The 17,444-nt window shown below is 43.7% G+C and overlaps 3 protein-coding genes across 4 annotated transcripts in view; all 3 read left to right on the forward strand.

Annotated features, from left to right (window-relative positions):
- The window catches only part of pparab (peroxisome proliferator-activated receptor alpha b), a 30,844-nt gene extending 24,859 nt beyond the window's left edge, over window positions 1-5,985 (forward strand). For both annotated transcript variants that reach the window (XM_076732612.1, XM_076732611.1), the window contains exons 6-7: window positions 1,105-1,558; window positions 1,806-5,985. In XM_076732612.1, the coding sequence (XP_076588727.1) occupies window positions 1,105-1,558; window positions 1,806-2,050 (699 nt within the window). In that variant the 3' untranslated portion in view covers window positions 2,051-5,985. The remainder of the gene's footprint in view (window positions 1-1,104; window positions 1,559-1,805) is intronic.
- Window positions 5,986-6,710: 725 nt separating this feature from the next.
- yars2 (tyrosyl-tRNA synthetase 2, mitochondrial) lies at window positions 6,711-12,043 on the forward strand. The gene is made up of 5 exons (XM_076733308.1): window positions 6,711-7,520; window positions 8,269-8,436; window positions 8,566-8,721; window positions 8,899-9,069; window positions 10,362-12,043. The coding sequence occupies exons 1-5, from the start codon at window positions 6,733-6,735 to the stop codon at window positions 10,519-10,521; spliced, it is 1,443 nt and encodes a 480-aa protein (XP_076589423.1). The 5' UTR covers window positions 6,711-6,732; the 3' UTR covers window positions 10,522-12,043.
- A 316-nt stretch (window positions 12,044-12,359) lies between these two features.
- Window positions 12,360-16,698, forward strand: cdkn1bb (cyclin dependent kinase inhibitor 1Bb). The gene is made up of 3 exons (XM_076733309.1): window positions 12,360-13,122; window positions 13,377-13,505; window positions 15,053-16,698. The coding sequence occupies exons 1-2, from the start codon at window positions 12,681-12,683 to the stop codon at window positions 13,490-13,492; spliced, it is 558 nt and encodes a 185-aa protein (XP_076589424.1). The 5' UTR covers window positions 12,360-12,680; the 3' UTR covers window positions 13,493-13,505; window positions 15,053-16,698.
- The last annotated feature ends 746 nt before the right edge of the window (window positions 16,699-17,444 follow it).

Here is a 17,444-nt window from a genome sequence, read left to right on the forward strand (position 1 = left end):
CTTCCCTGAGGTTATGGCAACAATAAGATGATGATTTTGGCTTCTTTGCTTCTGCAGGATCACACAGCAGCGATTCAGGCCCAAAAAGGGACAAAATATATCCATTAGAAAACTGAAGATATTGACTGTGTAAACACGCCGTCACATAGCAGCTGAAGTTTTGATGCAACATTGTTTTGAGGCATTCTGAAACGGAGAATAATGAACAAATGTTTGGTCACAGCATTGCAATAATTGGCACATGTCAACTTATTATTTACTATCTGTTGCGTGTTATCTGGTGATCAGGTGCTGTGTTGACATAGAAGCCTCAGAGAACTAAACAGCTCAGTGTCGTGTTCCTCATACCTTCCCTTGCTCGCACACATTTAGCGCAGCATTCATGAGTCAGAGCTCTGGTATTATGTGCAGCAGCAGGTGGAGATGCTCATCAGATGCTGCAACTTGTCCACTGTGGGAACAGTGACACAGCTGAAAATGCCTATGGGCTAGTTGTGGAAACAGTCACTGCAGACATGACCTTACATAGCTGCTTACTGTACCTTTACTTGCATTTGTACCTCCAACCACATTATTAGAATTGTGTCCACCTTGTTCTCTTTTGAGTTTGATCTGGTGGGCCCTCTTTCCTCTCACACTGCTGTACTTTAAACTTCAACTGTTCTTGTATTTCTAGAGAAATGATTTACACCTCAAACCTCTGTTGAGTGTTACGAGAGAAGTGATATCCATAATTATATAATTCAAATATAGATTGTCAAGGAGATTATGTCATCGTGGAGATATTCAAGTGTCAACAAGAGCTCTGGGCTAGGCTTCTCCTTTCAGTAAAGATTATGATTACAAGCCCATGTAGTCATATCCTTTATCCAATCATGTGTTCACAAAGTGGTGAACCTCTCTCCATCCTTGCTTGTGAGCGACTGAGCCTTTCCAGGATGCCCCATTCATACCCAATCATGATGCTATCACCTGTTACCAATGATGTTTAAAAAAGCACACTACACCCTGCACTGACTGTGCTGCATTGCAACTGGAAACCCATTTTAAACCATACTTTACACTTAGAGCTTATAAGAGTGTGTCCTTCTCCACCCTTCACAGCCTTTCGTCATCCATGACATGGAGACCCTCCAGCTGGCAGAGCAGACCCTGGTTGCAAAGATGGTCGGCTCAGCAGGAGTGCTGAAGGACAAGGAGGCGGAAGTTCGGATTTTCCACTGCTGCCAGTGCACGTCGGTGGAAACCGTCACCGAGCTGACAGAGTTCGCAAAGTCCGTCCCCGGGTTCTCCAGCCTGGACCTCAACGATCAGGTGACTCTTTTGAAATATGGCGTTCACGAGGCCCTCTTCGCCATGCTCGCCTCCAGCATGAACAAGGACGGGCTTCTCGTAGCGTACGGCTCAGGCTTCATCACCCGGGAGTTCCTCAAGAGCCTGCGGCGGCCGTTCAGTGACATGATGGAGCCAAAGTTCCAGTTTGCAATGAAGTTTAACGGGCTGGAGCTGGACGACAGTGACCTGGCTCTGTTTGTGGCTGCTATCATCTGCTGTGGAGGTGAGGATGCAGGAAAAACACTTTATAAATAAACCACTAATTTGCCATATAGAATATTTGATCTTCTTTCCCTTTTTGCTCTCAGGCAACTTTAACACTACCTCAAAACAAATGCTTTTCATATTACACAAATTGTAGAAATTGTGAAGGCACTCTGGCACTGCCTTCCTTCTGAGTGTTTTTATTCCTGCAGGAGATTGTGTTTCAGGAGTCTCACTCAGGTTTATTTTGCTTCCTCTGTGATTAGACCGACCGGGCCTGGTGAATGTGGCGCACATCGAGCAGATGCAGGAGAGCATTGTGCAGGTGCTGCAGCTCCATCTGCTGGCCAATCACCCCGACGACACTTTCCTCTTCCCCAAGCTCCTGCAGAAACTGGCTGACCTCCGGCAGCTAGTCACTGAGCACGCACAGCTGGTGCAGGAGATCAAAAAGACAGAGGACACCGCACTTCACCCACTCCTGCAGGAGATCTACAGAGACATGTACTGAGGGTTGTGGAGGAATTACCGGGAGAGGCACTCTGCAAACTCAACAAATCTCCTTTTTTTCAGGGACAGAAGAAGAATAAGAAGACTCCTCCATAAGCTAGGTTGAACCACTTAAAGCCCCCCCAATGCAGCAAGAGTTAGCTTTGGTTGGCAGAAGAGGTCCTGTTTAGGCCCTAAAGAAGAGTCTGATGAGTCTCTTGGTTTGACTCAGAGCTCTCCACTCCAACATGTGGACCGCCATAGGCAGAAAAGTCATGTATGCAAAGATGTGATGTACAGTTGATTGAGCCCGTATCTAGATACCAGTGTATGCAATGTTTGACCAAACTCCTAGATAAAAACACTAAATGCTAACTTGAGGTCGTTGAGGTGACCTCCGTGGCTATCCCTATCCTGCCCCTTCACGAGCCCTAAAATGAGGAAAAGAAAGTGAACTTGACAGTCGCCACTCCAGCAGCGTGTCTGACAGTCGATTTTTATGCTGATGTCAAAGAGCAAAGAGCCATATACCCTCACAGCTAACAGCACCCAAATGACTTCAGTGGCAGCAGCAACATTAAGACAGTAGCGATACCGTTTTTCAAGCAAGGCAGCTTCTGCCATATTGGCTGTCAATAAAGGGCGATCTTGGTTATCCAGCCCTCCAGCATGTTTCTTCACCTTTTTATACCCAGAGACACAATTGTGGTGCCACCAAGCTCCTGAACATAATCATTTATTTGTACTGTAAGTGCTCTAAAGCCATACGTTATTTGTAACAATACTGGAAATAATCAATGTCTTTCATATCCTGTTCTCTTCCTAACAACAGTGTCAAGACTCGGGATGGATTGTCGTCACTTATTACTCAACTGTGCAGGCAATAGTATTTTTACACTTAAAAGTTTGTATGAAGTTTTTCAAGCTCGGCACAGATTGGCTGTGCACACGCACCACAATGCACATCTGAAGCACAAACACATCTGTGATATGTTAATATGACACTGTTTTGTACTGGGATTCCTGCCTTTTTCACCAAACACATGCACAGACGTTTGGCACTCCATCCTGTTTTGTGTCCTGGTATTCAAGGGCTAACACCAAGATAAACCGCATTTCAACCTTAATACAGGCAGACTGAAAAGCGGATTTGCTAGAAATGAATTCATCTGTTTCTTAATTTCTCCCTCAGTGAAGCCCTGTTCCTCAAACTTACACCTCACTGTTTCTCTTTCTCTCATTTAGGAGCGCTCTCCTTCTCCCGTCAGTCTTTCTGCCTTCTTTTTCTGCCATAACACATGCAGTCCATTAATATTCAGGGGTCTTATGTGCACATTTTTGTATGATGGCAAATGAAAGGTATTCTTTTATTCTGAGAAGAAAGTCATAATGATATGGCCTCGCAGATGAAACCAATACTTTGAAAATTAGACATTTTACTTTTTGGGTGAAAAGGGTTCTGTAGTTTCTCCAAAACTAAATTAAAAAACTGGCCGCATGTGGCCGCCTACACTTGGTTCTGTGAGATGAAGATGAAGGCGGTCTGTCGCCTTTTTAAGGATTTGACAAGTATTTAGGGATGGATGAAGACCAAATACATTTCCACGTGGTATGTTTTAACTGTTCTTGCCCTCCATTCATGATGGTAACGGTGCATGCGTGAGGAGGCCGCTCCTGCACTTTGTCGTCATGCCGCCTTTTGTAGAAAGTGAACGTCTTACACAGAAGAGGTGAGGGAACGTTGAAAAGGAAACGGTGGAAGCATGCGCGGCCGGCGGTTTGGAAAGCATGAGTATGAATCTGTGAGAGGGAGGCTTTCCCCTCCATGTGCTTATCCAGCCAAAATCTCCTAAAATCATGGCGAATTTCTTGAAATTCAGTCACAAGAAGTGGATCTTGTGTTTATAATCGCACCACATTGTATAAACACAGTACTGTACATAGCTGAAATGATCACGTCGACTGCTCGCTCCAGCTTTTAACTCATGAGGTATACAAGGTACTAATGATGATCAACTTTTGTATTCCTCCGTTTGGTAAATACTTTTAAATGTTTGAAATTTTACAGTAAATGTAGTTATGTACTGTATGTTCTTTTTTTTTTTTTTTTGCTTAAATGCCACATATATATGTGTTTTAATTGAATTGAATTGGATCATATTTTTATACTAAAGTATATATGTATGACTAAATCAGATAATTGTTCATTTAAAATGGCACGACTGAAGAGTGCAGTGTAAATAGATTTAAGGGTGTTTTATGGCCCATGCCATTGAAACGCTGGTAATCTGAACATCCATAGATCTGAATCCCGGTGGGGACATTCCTTTTGTTAATTGCTATTTTTAGATAGAGTACCATCAATGCTGCAGTATTGTATTTCATCTACACGTCAAATTAAGCTCTCACGATTTAAGCTGAAAACATTTGTGGGCTGAACCGGCTCACGACTAGGGGCGGGTGATTAAAACTTGACCTCCGTGACCTTTTGAATGCAGTGAAAGCTCCATTTATCATTTGAAAGGTCAAGCTACAGCTCAGCACTGATCATACGATACCGTTCTCCTCCTTTTGTACTCTGTTCTCAGGTTGCACATTCATAAACAAATGGGGTAATATATGCACAGAAATTCATCGTTGTTATCAGAAATCGTCCATAGTTGCCTCCTCTTGTTGAACAAACCCACCTGTAATTGAATCTTTATTTCACCGCATCTCTGTTGATTAAACAGGGAAACTGAATGCACTCATACTTTGTCATCACATTAGCTTATTACAGTAAATAAGATGCAGTAATGAAAATGCAGTATATTCTGTTTTATAATCCTGTTTTGTCACGCTTTTTTTTTTTCTTTGTCTGACTTTCCTCACTCGCTGCTATACTGTACTAGCTCACCAAACATTTCTTATGCCATGAGTAGATTACTGACCTTCAAGCTGCCTCTACTTACTTATTATATCTTCTCACAGAATGTCAGTCCCACATGCAGAATACATTCAACGCAGCTTGGTTCTTCCCCTCGCAGCTTCCTGGGACTTGGAGGTCCCAGGTACGCTTCGGGATTAGCCACAGACGATCCGTGCCTTAGCGTGTGCCCATGCCATAAAACAACAGAGATCCAGAAAAGAGACTTGACCCGTGCACACACACACACACACACACACACACTTCTACAGCAGTAACCTGTCAGTGTCATCAGCTGGAGTTAGCTGTTTGAGACACACCAGGGCCACGCAGACAGGAAATGATGTCAGAGCAGATTAAAGAAACTAGTACGGCAAGATAGAAGCTCAAAAACGCTACTCGGGCTTCATTTTACCGTGCGGAGCAGTAACAATGAAGAATTTGCTTTAAAAAGGACAGACTTTTAAAAACAACTAAACACAGGATGGTTGAAACACTACAGCCAGGCCCCAGAGGAGAAGTCATGTAAATTTGTGATGTCTGCTTACCCTTAGGAATGTCTGTTTTGTGTTGAATTGACAAGGGACTTTTTAACTTGTATCAGGGAAACCTAGTCTTCCTTTGTTGAACTAGCTCAGGACATAGAAAGATACTGTTCCTCCCGCTATCTCTGCCTCCTTTTCTCTCTTGAATCACTTCACGGTGCTCTGCCTTACAGCACGCCAACACCACCAACAGCATTGATTAATATGACCTTTATTTTCATTTTCCAAAACTGACAGAATTTTTTTTTTTTTTTTTTTTACCAGGGAGCAGCAGTCATAGGAATTAGATTTTTGATTTTTTTTTTTCTTCCTGGATTTCATGGAGTTTGTTTTTGTGGCTATAGTGTTGTGCGAAGAGACAACAGAGACCGTCTTTGGATGTGTTGTTCATGTGTACTGTGGCGTGGTAACAATACTGTAAATGTTTGATGAATGTATATCTAGTCATTTAAACAATGGAACAAGTTGTTATTGAATGGATTTCAAAATAAAATGATTTTAAAATCCACCACATGTTGCATTTTGGTTTTGTTCGGAGTTAAATGGACGACGCTGGAGTCCAACAGTATGAACGCTTTAATATTGTCTATAATGGATCAAAAAACAAAACATTCAGCAGCAAAAATAAATAGATAAATAAAAATACAGCAAACTGCATTAATTCAGCAGAAAACTGTAATAATGCCTGTTTTAAAATTAGATTTTTCACACAGGGACGCTCTAAAACACAAGGCCTAAAAAGCATTATAGCAGGACCCACATTAAGGCTCTTTTTTTTTTTTTTTTTGTCACATATTGTCCCTTAGTGTACATCGTGCATGACCAAAGATGGATTACCAACCAGGAAAAGTAGGAACTCTGGGGTCCAAAAAGATCCAGGTTCACTGCACGTATGCTTTGGGAATATTTTATTAAATAAAGCTATGTTTAGAAATATACACCATTAAATTATACCACCAGCTGACATTTAAATGACCAGGTGTTACAATAATAACTAATCTTACAGGTAGAATACAGACAAAATGCACAGAGATGTGATGGTAGTGGTGCTGCAGGGTGTTGATCGTGGCTTACTTTCGCCCCCTAGTGGTAAAATCCGGCCACTGCCTTACACCGACATTGTTTTTGGGAACGCCTGCAAACAACACAGCGCCCTCTTCTGTCGGCACCAGCACACTAGAGGGCGCTCTACTCCCAACAAACCATCCGTGATTCTCAGCTCCTCTCCTCCGTCTTCTTGTCACATTGTCCAACATGGCCGCGTCCATGGTGCGGAGCTGCCGTCACGTATCGCGGCATGGGTCCTGTTTTCTGCTCAGAAGAGCGACTCTTTGCCTCATACTCAGGTCGAAATTTCACCGTTCTTCGACGGCACTTAACGGACTGCTCTTTTCTCTAAATAAACGCGGTCTTTTGAAGGAATCTTTCCCAGAAGACGCAGCGCAGGACCAGCTCCCTCGGTTGCTCCAGTCCGGTGCGCAGACTGTATACTGCGGCTTTGACCCCACGGCCGACAGCCTGCATGTGGGCAACTTGCTCGCTCTCGTGGGCCTGCTCCACTTCCGAGGCGCCGGGCATCATGTCCTCGCCGTGCTCGGAGGAGCCACGGGTCAAATCGGAGACCCGAGCGGGAAGACGGGCGAGAGGGAGCGGTTGTCCGCGGACGTCGTGGAGGCGAACACCCGCAGCATCCGGGATAGCATCCAGAGGATTTTCACCAACCACGAACTGCACTTTCACGACAGCTCCAGGAAGCTGGGCACCGTGACTGTGCTGAACAACATGAGCTGGTACAAGGGCTTCAGCTTGGTTGGGTTTCTGTCGGGGCCCGGAAGGCACTTCAGGATGGGCACCATGCTCAGCCGCCACAGCGTGCAGTCCAGGCTGAAGAGCGCAGACGGTATGAGCCTGACTGAGTTCACCTACCAGATGTTCCAAGCGTATGACTTCTACCACCTGAACCAAATATACGGCTGCAAGATTCAGCTCGGGGGCACCGACCAGCTGGGCAATTTGATGTCTGGCCATGAGTTCATTCACAAGTAAATGTCCATCCACCTTAAAAAGAGTGCAGTACGTTATTGTAGCGGCATTGTTCCAAACTTCGTTGAAAATATAGTTAATTTAGTATGTCATTCAGCCTTGTTAACTGTATCCACATCAAAAAATGTGACCAAAGGTCTTGAGTGGATCGTGGGAAGCCACTCTTAAATTCGGCATACTTCTAAATCTTCAGAAAAGCTCTTGACCGTCATTTTGTAGATAAAGTGCTGGTGATCCACTGTTTATCAGCGAATGATTATGATTTCTACCAGCTGAACCAAATATAAAGCTGCAAGATTCAGGCGGTGACCAGCTGGACAGTTTGATGTCTGGCCTTGAGCTCATTCACGAGAAAATCCCCTCTGTGGTTCTGATATATCTATATATCCATCTCTATATTAATGAAAATCTTATTATGTATTTATTACAAATGGCACATGTATACACTCGTAAATAATCATGTTAATGTTTAATACAGTTGTGTTCATCAGACAAAATTCTCATCTCAAACAACTGAAGTTTCTCATTTTGTTTATTGTTAATTAGAAGCTGCTGTATAAAATGATAACACAGTATAATGATTTCATCTAAATTTGATGCCACTGGAAGTTTAACTGTTACCACGCCTCATGATCAAGCATGCAAAAAGGCACCAGCAGTTCACCACAGTGGACTGTTCCCCTTACAAGCTTTGAAATGCCTTCACCAGACACGCAACACTTGATTAAAGAATCGTTTCCTCTGCAGAGTGAGCGGTGAGGAGGTGTACGGCCTGACCATCCCGCTGGTGACCAGCTCTGTCGGGGACAAGCTGGGAAAGACGGCGGGCAACGCGGTGTGGCTCAACAGGGACAAGACGTCTCCCTTTGAACTCTACCAGTTCTTTCTCAGGCAGCCTGACGCCAGTGTGGAAAAGTAGGTCAAGCGTGATGCTAACCTTTGGTCAGTGAAGGCGTCTCGTAGATCACCTAGCCTGGCAGGTCGAGGTAGATATTCTCTGCAGTTTAACAGCAGGCTGAGGTGGATCGTGCGGCCTTTTCGCAGGTACCTGAAGCTGTTTACCTTCCTGCCTCCGGCGGAGGTGGAGAGGCTGATGGAGCAGCAGAGAGAGGATCCAGGTAAACGCCTCGCACATAAACGACTGGCCGCGGAGGTGACGAAACTGGTGCATGGAAAGGAGGGGCTGGAGAGCGCAAAGAGGTGTGAACATGCTGCGTGTTTGTACTAAATTCAAAATTCAGTTTACTTTTGCTTGATCGTTTCCTCCAGTTTTACAGGGTCGCTGTTCTGTCGCTGCCCGCGACCTCTGACCTCCTTGCAGAGGAGACAGTTTGCCTATACAGACCAGAAAAGTCATGTTTGATGTGATCGTTGCAGATGTACCAACGTGCTGTACCACAGCAGCGTGCAGTCCTTGGAGGAAATGAGTGACGAGGAGCTTCAGGAGCTCTTCAGGGAGGCTCCCTTCCACGAGCTGCTGCTGGAGCCGGGAACCACTGTGATAGACGCCTGCCGCAGGATCAGCGCCATCCCAGAGGGCCCCAAAGGGTAGGAGTTCCCCTCCTGCTTTCCTTAGATCCACAAGCTTGAGTACATAGAAATGTGCTGGGAGCATTTAAATGTGACTGTCAAGGTGAAAGATCATGCTATTAAAATCATTAAGAGTCGTTAAGAAGTTACGGAACTGAAAAACTACATTACCACAGAGTGTCAATATGAACATTAAAGGGCCATTCCACCTAAATTACAAAAACCTTTTTTCTCCTCTACCTTTGGTGGTGTCAAACCACAGATATCGTGTTAGTGAAGTACTGTTGAAGTGGCTTTCATCTGCATCTGGAGAGTCTGCACAAATCTGGAAAAAAATAAAAAACACCGTTCATGTGTTAATCTGAGGTTGTTGCTCTTTAGGTGAAAAGACTCAACATATCCAAATTCTATTTAATGTTACTTTGAAGTGCATATTCATGGAGAGCTGGATGATTTTTCTACAGCTAAACACTGACAGACAGGTGGCGCTGTCCCACAAGCGATCCAGGCTTTGGGTCCTGACCAGCACCTAAACTGATTGGCTCACTCCAGTTTCTTCCACCCAAGAAACGCTGACAGATAATTATACTCTCCCTGCGTTTATCTCCGCCTGTCTTGATGGCTGCATTTTTCACAAGTGGTCCAAAATGCTGCTGCTGCTGCTCCAAAAAGTCTTTACACCGGCTGTCCATCAAATTCAGACTCCAGTCATATAATCACCCGCCTCCATTAAAGAGCTGCTGCAGCCACGTAATACCAGCCTGTTCGTTCAGGCCTGCTCTTCTTCAATATGTGTTTCCTTATTTTTTGCTCTGCCTTTTGTTTTTAGCTCATTGCTCTCAAAGTTCCAGATTCTCAAATGATGTTTCTGAACTGCTTGTTTTGATTGGCCAACAGTCCAAACTATAATCAGCGTCCATTGATATTAAGCAGAGGAGCAACAAATCAGTGAATGTTTGGCATTTTTCCTCGATAAATGCCTCAAATGATTAATTGATTCAGCAAAATTATTGTCTGTTCATTTTCTGTCTGTTGATTAATCGTCAGCAGTTTTAATATCAGTGAACGTGCGACACATGAGTCATGATTAGTCCATAGAGAGATGATCACAGAGGCGTGATGCACTGCACTTTTGATATTGGTTTGAATTTCCACCAGTTGCATCCACATGGTAGTTAGATTGTCGGCTTTTTAACAAAGTGTGTAAAGATGGATGATTATTTCCTCTAAGTTTGCATGTTCGTGACGTGCTTTGCTGTTCAGTTCAAGGTGAGCCTGTGTCAGCTCACTGTTAACGTGTTTGTGTGCAGGTATCGAATGGTTTCGGAGGGTGCAGTGTGGATCAACCACAAGCAGACAGACAAACCGGAGCAGGTACTGATCCCCAAACTCCACATCCTGTCAAATGGACTTACCTTGCTCAGGGTGGGCAAGAGGAACTTCTACATCATCAAGTGGCTCAGCCTCTGAGGCTCTCTGCTCTCACGTGAGACCAGTTCGACCTTTGACGGGGTCACTGGGAAGGTAGGCGACTACACCTCTGCAGGGTCAGTGAGGAGACGTGGATGGACTGATATTTGGAGCATGCGGGGTGTCTGAACCCTTAGTGCTTGCCTGTGGCTTACATATAAATGTGTATATGTACAGATGTGATATTTATCCAAAGCGATGGTATTAAAAAGCATTTGATATAAAGGTCGTTGCCTGCTGACTTTGTACCGCCGTGGAGCTCTCGCAGAGGGACACTAGGGGGCAGCATTGTCCCAGTCATGTCTGTGCTGCAGGCACACAGCTGCACCACGTACCCTGCTGTGACCCTTTAGGTAAATAATTGCTCACATTAAAATTAAATTGCAACATTTCTCGCAAACAGGTTATGGTTCTATTTTAAGCAAATCGTGTTTCTCTCAGTTAGCTGCGGACATGAGGCCAGCAGCTGCCTTCACGCGGCTCTGTTTGCCGTCTTGGTGGTGGAAGGTGTAAACTGTCCTGGAGAGAGAAGAAGAAGGTTTTAGAGAAACTGCAGAGTGGACTAACTTTGCTTGCAGGCTATTTTTAGATTCCGTAAATTTTATATTTTCACGAGGAGATTGTTTTTTCGGCACTGGCATCAGATTTTCCCTCCGAGTGCAGAGTTTGCAGTGTGGTGTGAATAATAATTTTCAGTTTGAGAGCAGGGCCTTCGCCACTCTTTGTTTTTTCTTTCTGGATTTTTTCTTTTTTCTTTGCAGGCTTCTGAATGTGGAGATGTGCATGGCTTCCCAGTCCCAGGACATCTGTTCTTCTCTTTTTCTCCTGGGGGCTGGTGGAGATGAGGACAGGGTCTGGCTTGTGCTGACCTTGACTTACCCCTCTCAGCTCCAGAGGACTTTTAGAAACACGATGTCATAAACGAACACACTCAGCCAATGTTCAGAAAATGTTTGTTTGTTTGCTGTGTTGGACTGTTTTGACGTCGAGGCTATACCTACTCTAGCAGAGGGCCCACACCTTGAAGCTGTAGCCTATGCATTTTTAGAAATGTCATCTCTTTTAAGGTGGAATGTTTATAAGCCAGTCATTTTTTTTTTTTAACAGATTGTTGAAAACAACTTAGTTCTCCAAATCTTACTGGTAATTGTTTTGATAGCCGTTTTTTTTTTTTATTTGTTTGTAAATATGTATTTCGTGATTTAAATCTTTAAATTATAAATATATACATTTTTTTTAAGTTTCAAAGGTAATTCAAAATTAAAACAAAGAATTGTGTTATCTCAAACTCCACCTTTAAGTTATTAGTCTGTTTTTTTTATTAGGATGAAGTTTTGTAAAATTGCATCATCCATGTTTACCACTTACTATTTAAATTTGTCAACAGCCTTCATCACTGGACTATTTATTTTTCTAATTTGGTGACTGAAATAGAAAACAAATGTAAACTTATGAGAACATATTAGTTTGGACTTATTAGTTTGACAAAAAAACATAATGTATTAAAAGAAAGGCCTTTGTCAAACAACAATGAAAGTGGTTTCGTGTTGAAACTTTTCTGAGGACATGCTAACCCTTTCAACTTTAATTTTCACTGCTGTTTTCGTTGTCAGAGCAGCCTCGAGTTTGAGGAAAAGCTCGGATTTGCTGTTAAAACGCAGACGTGCTGCATGTTTGCAAACCCGCTGCAACTCCCCGGTCCACCTTAAAAAGCAGTGGGCGGGCTGAAGCGCTTCGACCAATGAGCGGTCAAGTTAGCGTTTAAATAGCTCCGTGTGTCAATCAAGTTTTTTCTCCCCTCTCCCCCCTCCTCTCAGTCAGGCTCCGCTCTCAATCCCAAGTACATCTTTCAATCGCCATATTGGGTACTGAGAAGGTTTGTCCGGCGTTGCTCTCACTACGGACGAAACTGACAGAGCGGCTTCGCTTCCTGAGCACTTTGTTTTGATGGTCCGCGGAGACGACCCGGGGCTTCACGACACCGCCGCCGTTCCCGTCTCCAGCTCGACGTATGCATGGCATAAGTCGTTTTACGCTTGTTTTGGATCTTGCTCAGCGACAAGGAGATACCCGTTGTTTTTGAGCGGTGTGTTTTTTCCTTGTGAAAAACTGGACGCTCCCGGCTGCCTGAAAAATTCGGTCTTTCTCTGGGGGGAAAAATGTCAGACGTTCGACTATCAAACGGGAGCCCGACGCTGGAGCGGACGGACCCGCGGGTGTCGGATCACCCGAAACCGTCAGCCTGCAGGAGCCTCTTCGGCTCGATGGATCACGAAGAGTTAAAGAGGGATTTAAAGGGACATTTGCGGGAGATGGAAGAGGCTGCCTCCGCCAAGTGGGGCTTCGACTTCGCCAATCACACGCCGCTGGCCAACGGCAGGCTCGACTGGGAATTAGTGGATTGCAGAGAAGTCCCGAATTTCTACAGCGGGCAAACGCGGAGGGAGAAGGGCGTCTGCTCCGCTGGGAATAACAATGTGGATCTTAATGGGAATCATAACTGTGTTGTGGTGGCTCCGAGCGAAGACAGCGACAGGTCTGACGGGCAGATGGAGTGCACGGAGCAGTGCACCGGGCTGAGGAAGAGACCTGCATGTCACGGTACTAGATTTGCATCCAAATGAACGCAGTTTTCACCCGACTGCGTTTGTGCGTAACAGGTAGCCAGGCTGGGGCTTACTGCAGCATACCGATCACAGTGGGGGGAGCTGCACCGAAAATAATTTTTTATCTAGCTTTAAAAGTGCAGCAGAATGAAAATTCACATGTCAAAGGGCGATCAAACGTGCTGCACCAACAGTTAAATTCAGCTGCTTTTAATAGTTTCTTACTGACGGTAAACTTTGCCTTTGCAGACCCCTCGGCCCAAAATAAGAGGTCACACACCAGCTCAGATGAGGTTAGTTGTCCGAGCCTGAGCCACTCTGCAGAATACACACCCAGAAAGACGAGTCCCAGGAGGCAAACGTGAGGACGACGAAACGGTAAGCAACCGGAGCGTTTTTTAAAAATAGTGATTTTTCTTATGGGCTTCTGCATGGTGTCACCGGAGCGTCAGGGCAGCGAACGCGGACTGCGTCTCCTCTCTTCCAGCTGTTGCTCGCTTCTGCCTCCGTATTTTGTTTGGAAATTAAACAATACTATTTAAAAAATACATTCATTGTGCTTTTATGATACTATCAGGTAGCACCCTTAATGTAGCCCCTTTGGAGTTCAGATTTAATAACGATTTTAATTCGGATTTCCAACCAGCGTGCAGCTTTGACAGGCTAAATGCTCGTTCGGTTGCGTGTGCGCACTTCGGAGGTGCTGTCAGGCTGTCCCATTCATTTAACACCGACAGAGGGGACGGTGGGAGTCAAAGTGGATGTCGCAGCTGGTGGAGTTCACCAAAGCCTTCATTCGCGTTTTTGCACGTCAACGCGTTTCGATGCACCAAAGATCGATGCAGGAGGAGTGAAAGGCAGGAGAAACGTGGCTGCTAATTTACACCTTTTTTTTTTTCCTCTCTTTTTTTTTTTTTTTTTTTTTTTTTTTACTACAACCGCTGCCTGCCGCGGCGAGAGTTTCCGACTAAACTGTAAACAACAAGTGTGCCGAACAACAGTGTAGTAGTAACACGTCAGCAGCCACTGCCCTCCGCGAGGAGCGGCGCGGGGACGGGAAGGGGCTGGTCTCTGCGCGTGCGCGTGTGCGCGAGAGCTGCACGCACTTTGCACACCAATGTTACGACACACACACTCCCTCTCTCTCACTCACAGACGCACACACACACACACATCTGTCTGTGCCGGTGCAGAGTGTGCAGAGGAGCCGCGCAGGGCTGAAAGCAAGTGCGCAGGCTGGTCACGGCGGAGGGGCACGAAATGTGCATTGTAGTGGCGGGATGTGAACTGTCAGGGCTGCAGGCAGTGAAGGAGAAAAACCTAAACTTCCCCTTTTGAGTTTCTTAATGTGTGGAAAATGGTAATGTCTTTGAGGTTTTTTTTATTAAGTATATTAAATAGGTAGAAAATGTGGTGTTTTTGATGGAGGAGGAGCAGAAAAATGTAAGATTTTTGTTGCTTTTGCTTTATGATAGCTGGCCTCAAAAAAAAAAAAATCCTGTAAATTCTAAGTATAGTATAAGTAATATAAAGTATAAGAGTCAAGACGGTGCAAGTGCTGATCTAAAATCACACCTTCTGCTGTTTTTACACCTGTACCGTTTTGTGCAGACTCATCTGAACATGCAGACAAACAATACTTGCATCAGTCCACCAGAGATGAGCAACACTTGCCGGACACTTTGCAGCACATTTGCATGTTTTGCACCATATTTTTGGATGCTGGCTTGTTGCTTTCAAGTTAATCCACCTCTGCTTTGTCAAAGTGCAAGAAGGCATGCAGAAATCCAAACAGGCCCATGTTTCTAGAGGAGCACTGTGCACAAATGTTCTGCAAGTGATGCATGAAGCTCAGTGTCATTAGTCTGTCCTAACCTTGCAGCCTCTTACTCTTTTCATCTGATTTTTTTTTTCTTTCCCCACAGAGCCGAAGATGTATTTCCCCTTTTACGTGGGAAACCTCAGTGTTGGCCGATTTTTTTTTTCTTTTTTTTTTTTCTTTTTTTTTTTGGAAGAGGAACTACACAGCATCAGAAACATATCAGCTCTCCTGACGACGGGGGAGGACGCTGTTGAAGCACTGAATAGAAACACTAAAGTTGTGGCACTCAATGAAAAAGTTACTGCCTCTAAAAGCAGTCGATGTAGCAGTGTGCAATTAGGTTTGATTTCCTTTTTTGCTCCTTTTTTTTTTTTTTACTACCTGTGTGTAAATAAATATACATATTATATATTTCTTTCCATATGTAGCACATAAGAAAAACATTATGATTTGATCACAAATCCTCTGTGTAAAAAAAAGGTGTGAATTTTGATTTGACTTGAAGAATTGCAGTGTAGGTTTATACATGTTTCCCAAATGCTGTTCTGATTTTCTTATTTTATTTCCTGAAAGGCAGTGTGACTCTGACACAGTCCCCAGTTGCTACATTCAAAACGAAATCACGGCTTCTTACAGTTTCTTCACAGTGTGTCTTCACTCCGTCATCTTCCTGACTCGGCAGTGAAGAACGGTACAAATGTAGCTCATCTGTTTGTTTTTTCTTCCTCCGGTCGCCTCAGTGTCACCATGTGCAGGTTCTCCTAGAAGATCTGTTTCCCCAGGAAATCAGTAGGAAATAAAAAAAAAAACAACAATATTTCTGTTGGGACTTCTTTACATCACCCGATATTTATTTTGTGATAGGTGCACTTAGCATCAGTTGAATCCTGGAATATGATCTTTTTTTTTTTTTTTTTTCTTTTTTTCTCAAGTTCTCCTGCACACCTCCAGCCACATTATCATGGTGTGTTTGATTTCCTCTGGAGTAGTGAGGTACTCAGATATTGAAGGACAAAGACCATGCAAACTGCACAGGTTGTGTTGTAACGTCACCCTCTCTTTGACTGTATTCCTTTTTGTTTTCATCAGCCTTAACGCTCTTCACAGAGGAGGTTTCCTGAAAGGGGTTGAATGTCCTACAATGCCAAATACATGGTTGCTTCAGTACGGTTGCCAGCGCCACCTGTGCTCCTTAATTGACTTCACATCGTCTTACTTTGTGATAACCTTGACTTAAATTTCCATGTATGTTTGTACTTCTTTCACCAATGTTGTTAGCCTGCTGAGGATGCAGATGTGAGCATCTAAAAGCTTCCCTTTATTTGCCTAAAGTGTGGGTTATATCCAGAGAGACCAGCGTACACCTGGACAGAGAGAGAAACCGGCTCGTCTCAGAAATGCAGTCACCATGCCTGTGTATTTGTGTAAATCTTTGCAATGTACCTATGTACATAATTTTGTAAAAACACTGAGAAATTATACTAACTTATTTATGTCAAGCTTTTTTATGTAGAATAAAAATGGGTTTTTGATTATGGTTATCCAAAGTGGCATTTACTTTATTATAATTGTCTTATTTTTTAAAAGCATATTTTTGGTAGTTTTTTTTTTTTTTTTCTTTTTTTTTTTTTTCTTATCAATAAGGTTGCAAACTGAGCCTGATAAAATATTTGATGTGCATTTTGTAATGTGTGGTTATAAAATGTGTTGCAATCAATTAAAAGAGAAAATTAAATCTACTTGATTTGTGCATGCTTTGTACACTTGGTGTAAACTCACCACATACACACACACACACACACACACACTCACACACACACTGTTAGTATTTATCTATTAAAACTAACCCTTTGCAAATAACTGCAGGAAAAAAAAATATTGCACAAAACTTTTCTTTCACTCTCAAAGCGTAAAACACGTCCGGAGGTGCAGCTCTTTGAGTGCATGGAGGCATCCTGGTACAATGCAGTGACACTCCCAATATGAATCCACAAGCGTTTTGAGCGGGCTGATGATTGACACTCTGGTCATCCAATGAAAAGGAGAGTGGGGAAAGCAGACCACTTGTTGCAGCCAGTAACATTCAGTAACTTATCATGGGAATGGCTCTGGATGGAAAAGGGGAAAAAATGTAAGTGCTTTGAGCTCAGAATACGATCCTCAGCTGCAAGGTAAAACACTGCAACTCCAGTGATTTTTTTACTGTTTTACTGGCCTCGGTCACATCTGCATTTCTGTTAGAGTGTGTGTGAGCACGACTGAGTGTAAGCAAGTGTGTGTGTGTGTGTGTGAGAGAGAGAGAGAGAGAAGAGCAAGACTGTTTTCACTTATGAGCCTTGTGTGGTGTGTTTTAAATTATGCTGTCATCTTAAATTGATCCTTTATCTAATAAGATTTTTACATTTATTTTAAATTATTTAAGTTTTTTTTTGTAAAACTCTGCTCTGATTAGTGGTGAAATTGCATTCAAGCGAGGAAGTGTATTCGTGTACCTC

This window comes from Chaetodon auriga, chromosome 6 (assembly GCF_051107435.1).
Source record: "Chaetodon auriga isolate fChaAug3 chromosome 6, fChaAug3.hap1, whole genome shotgun sequence".
Classification (NCBI taxonomy): Eukaryota; Metazoa; Chordata; class Actinopteri; order Chaetodontiformes; family Chaetodontidae; genus Chaetodon; species Chaetodon auriga.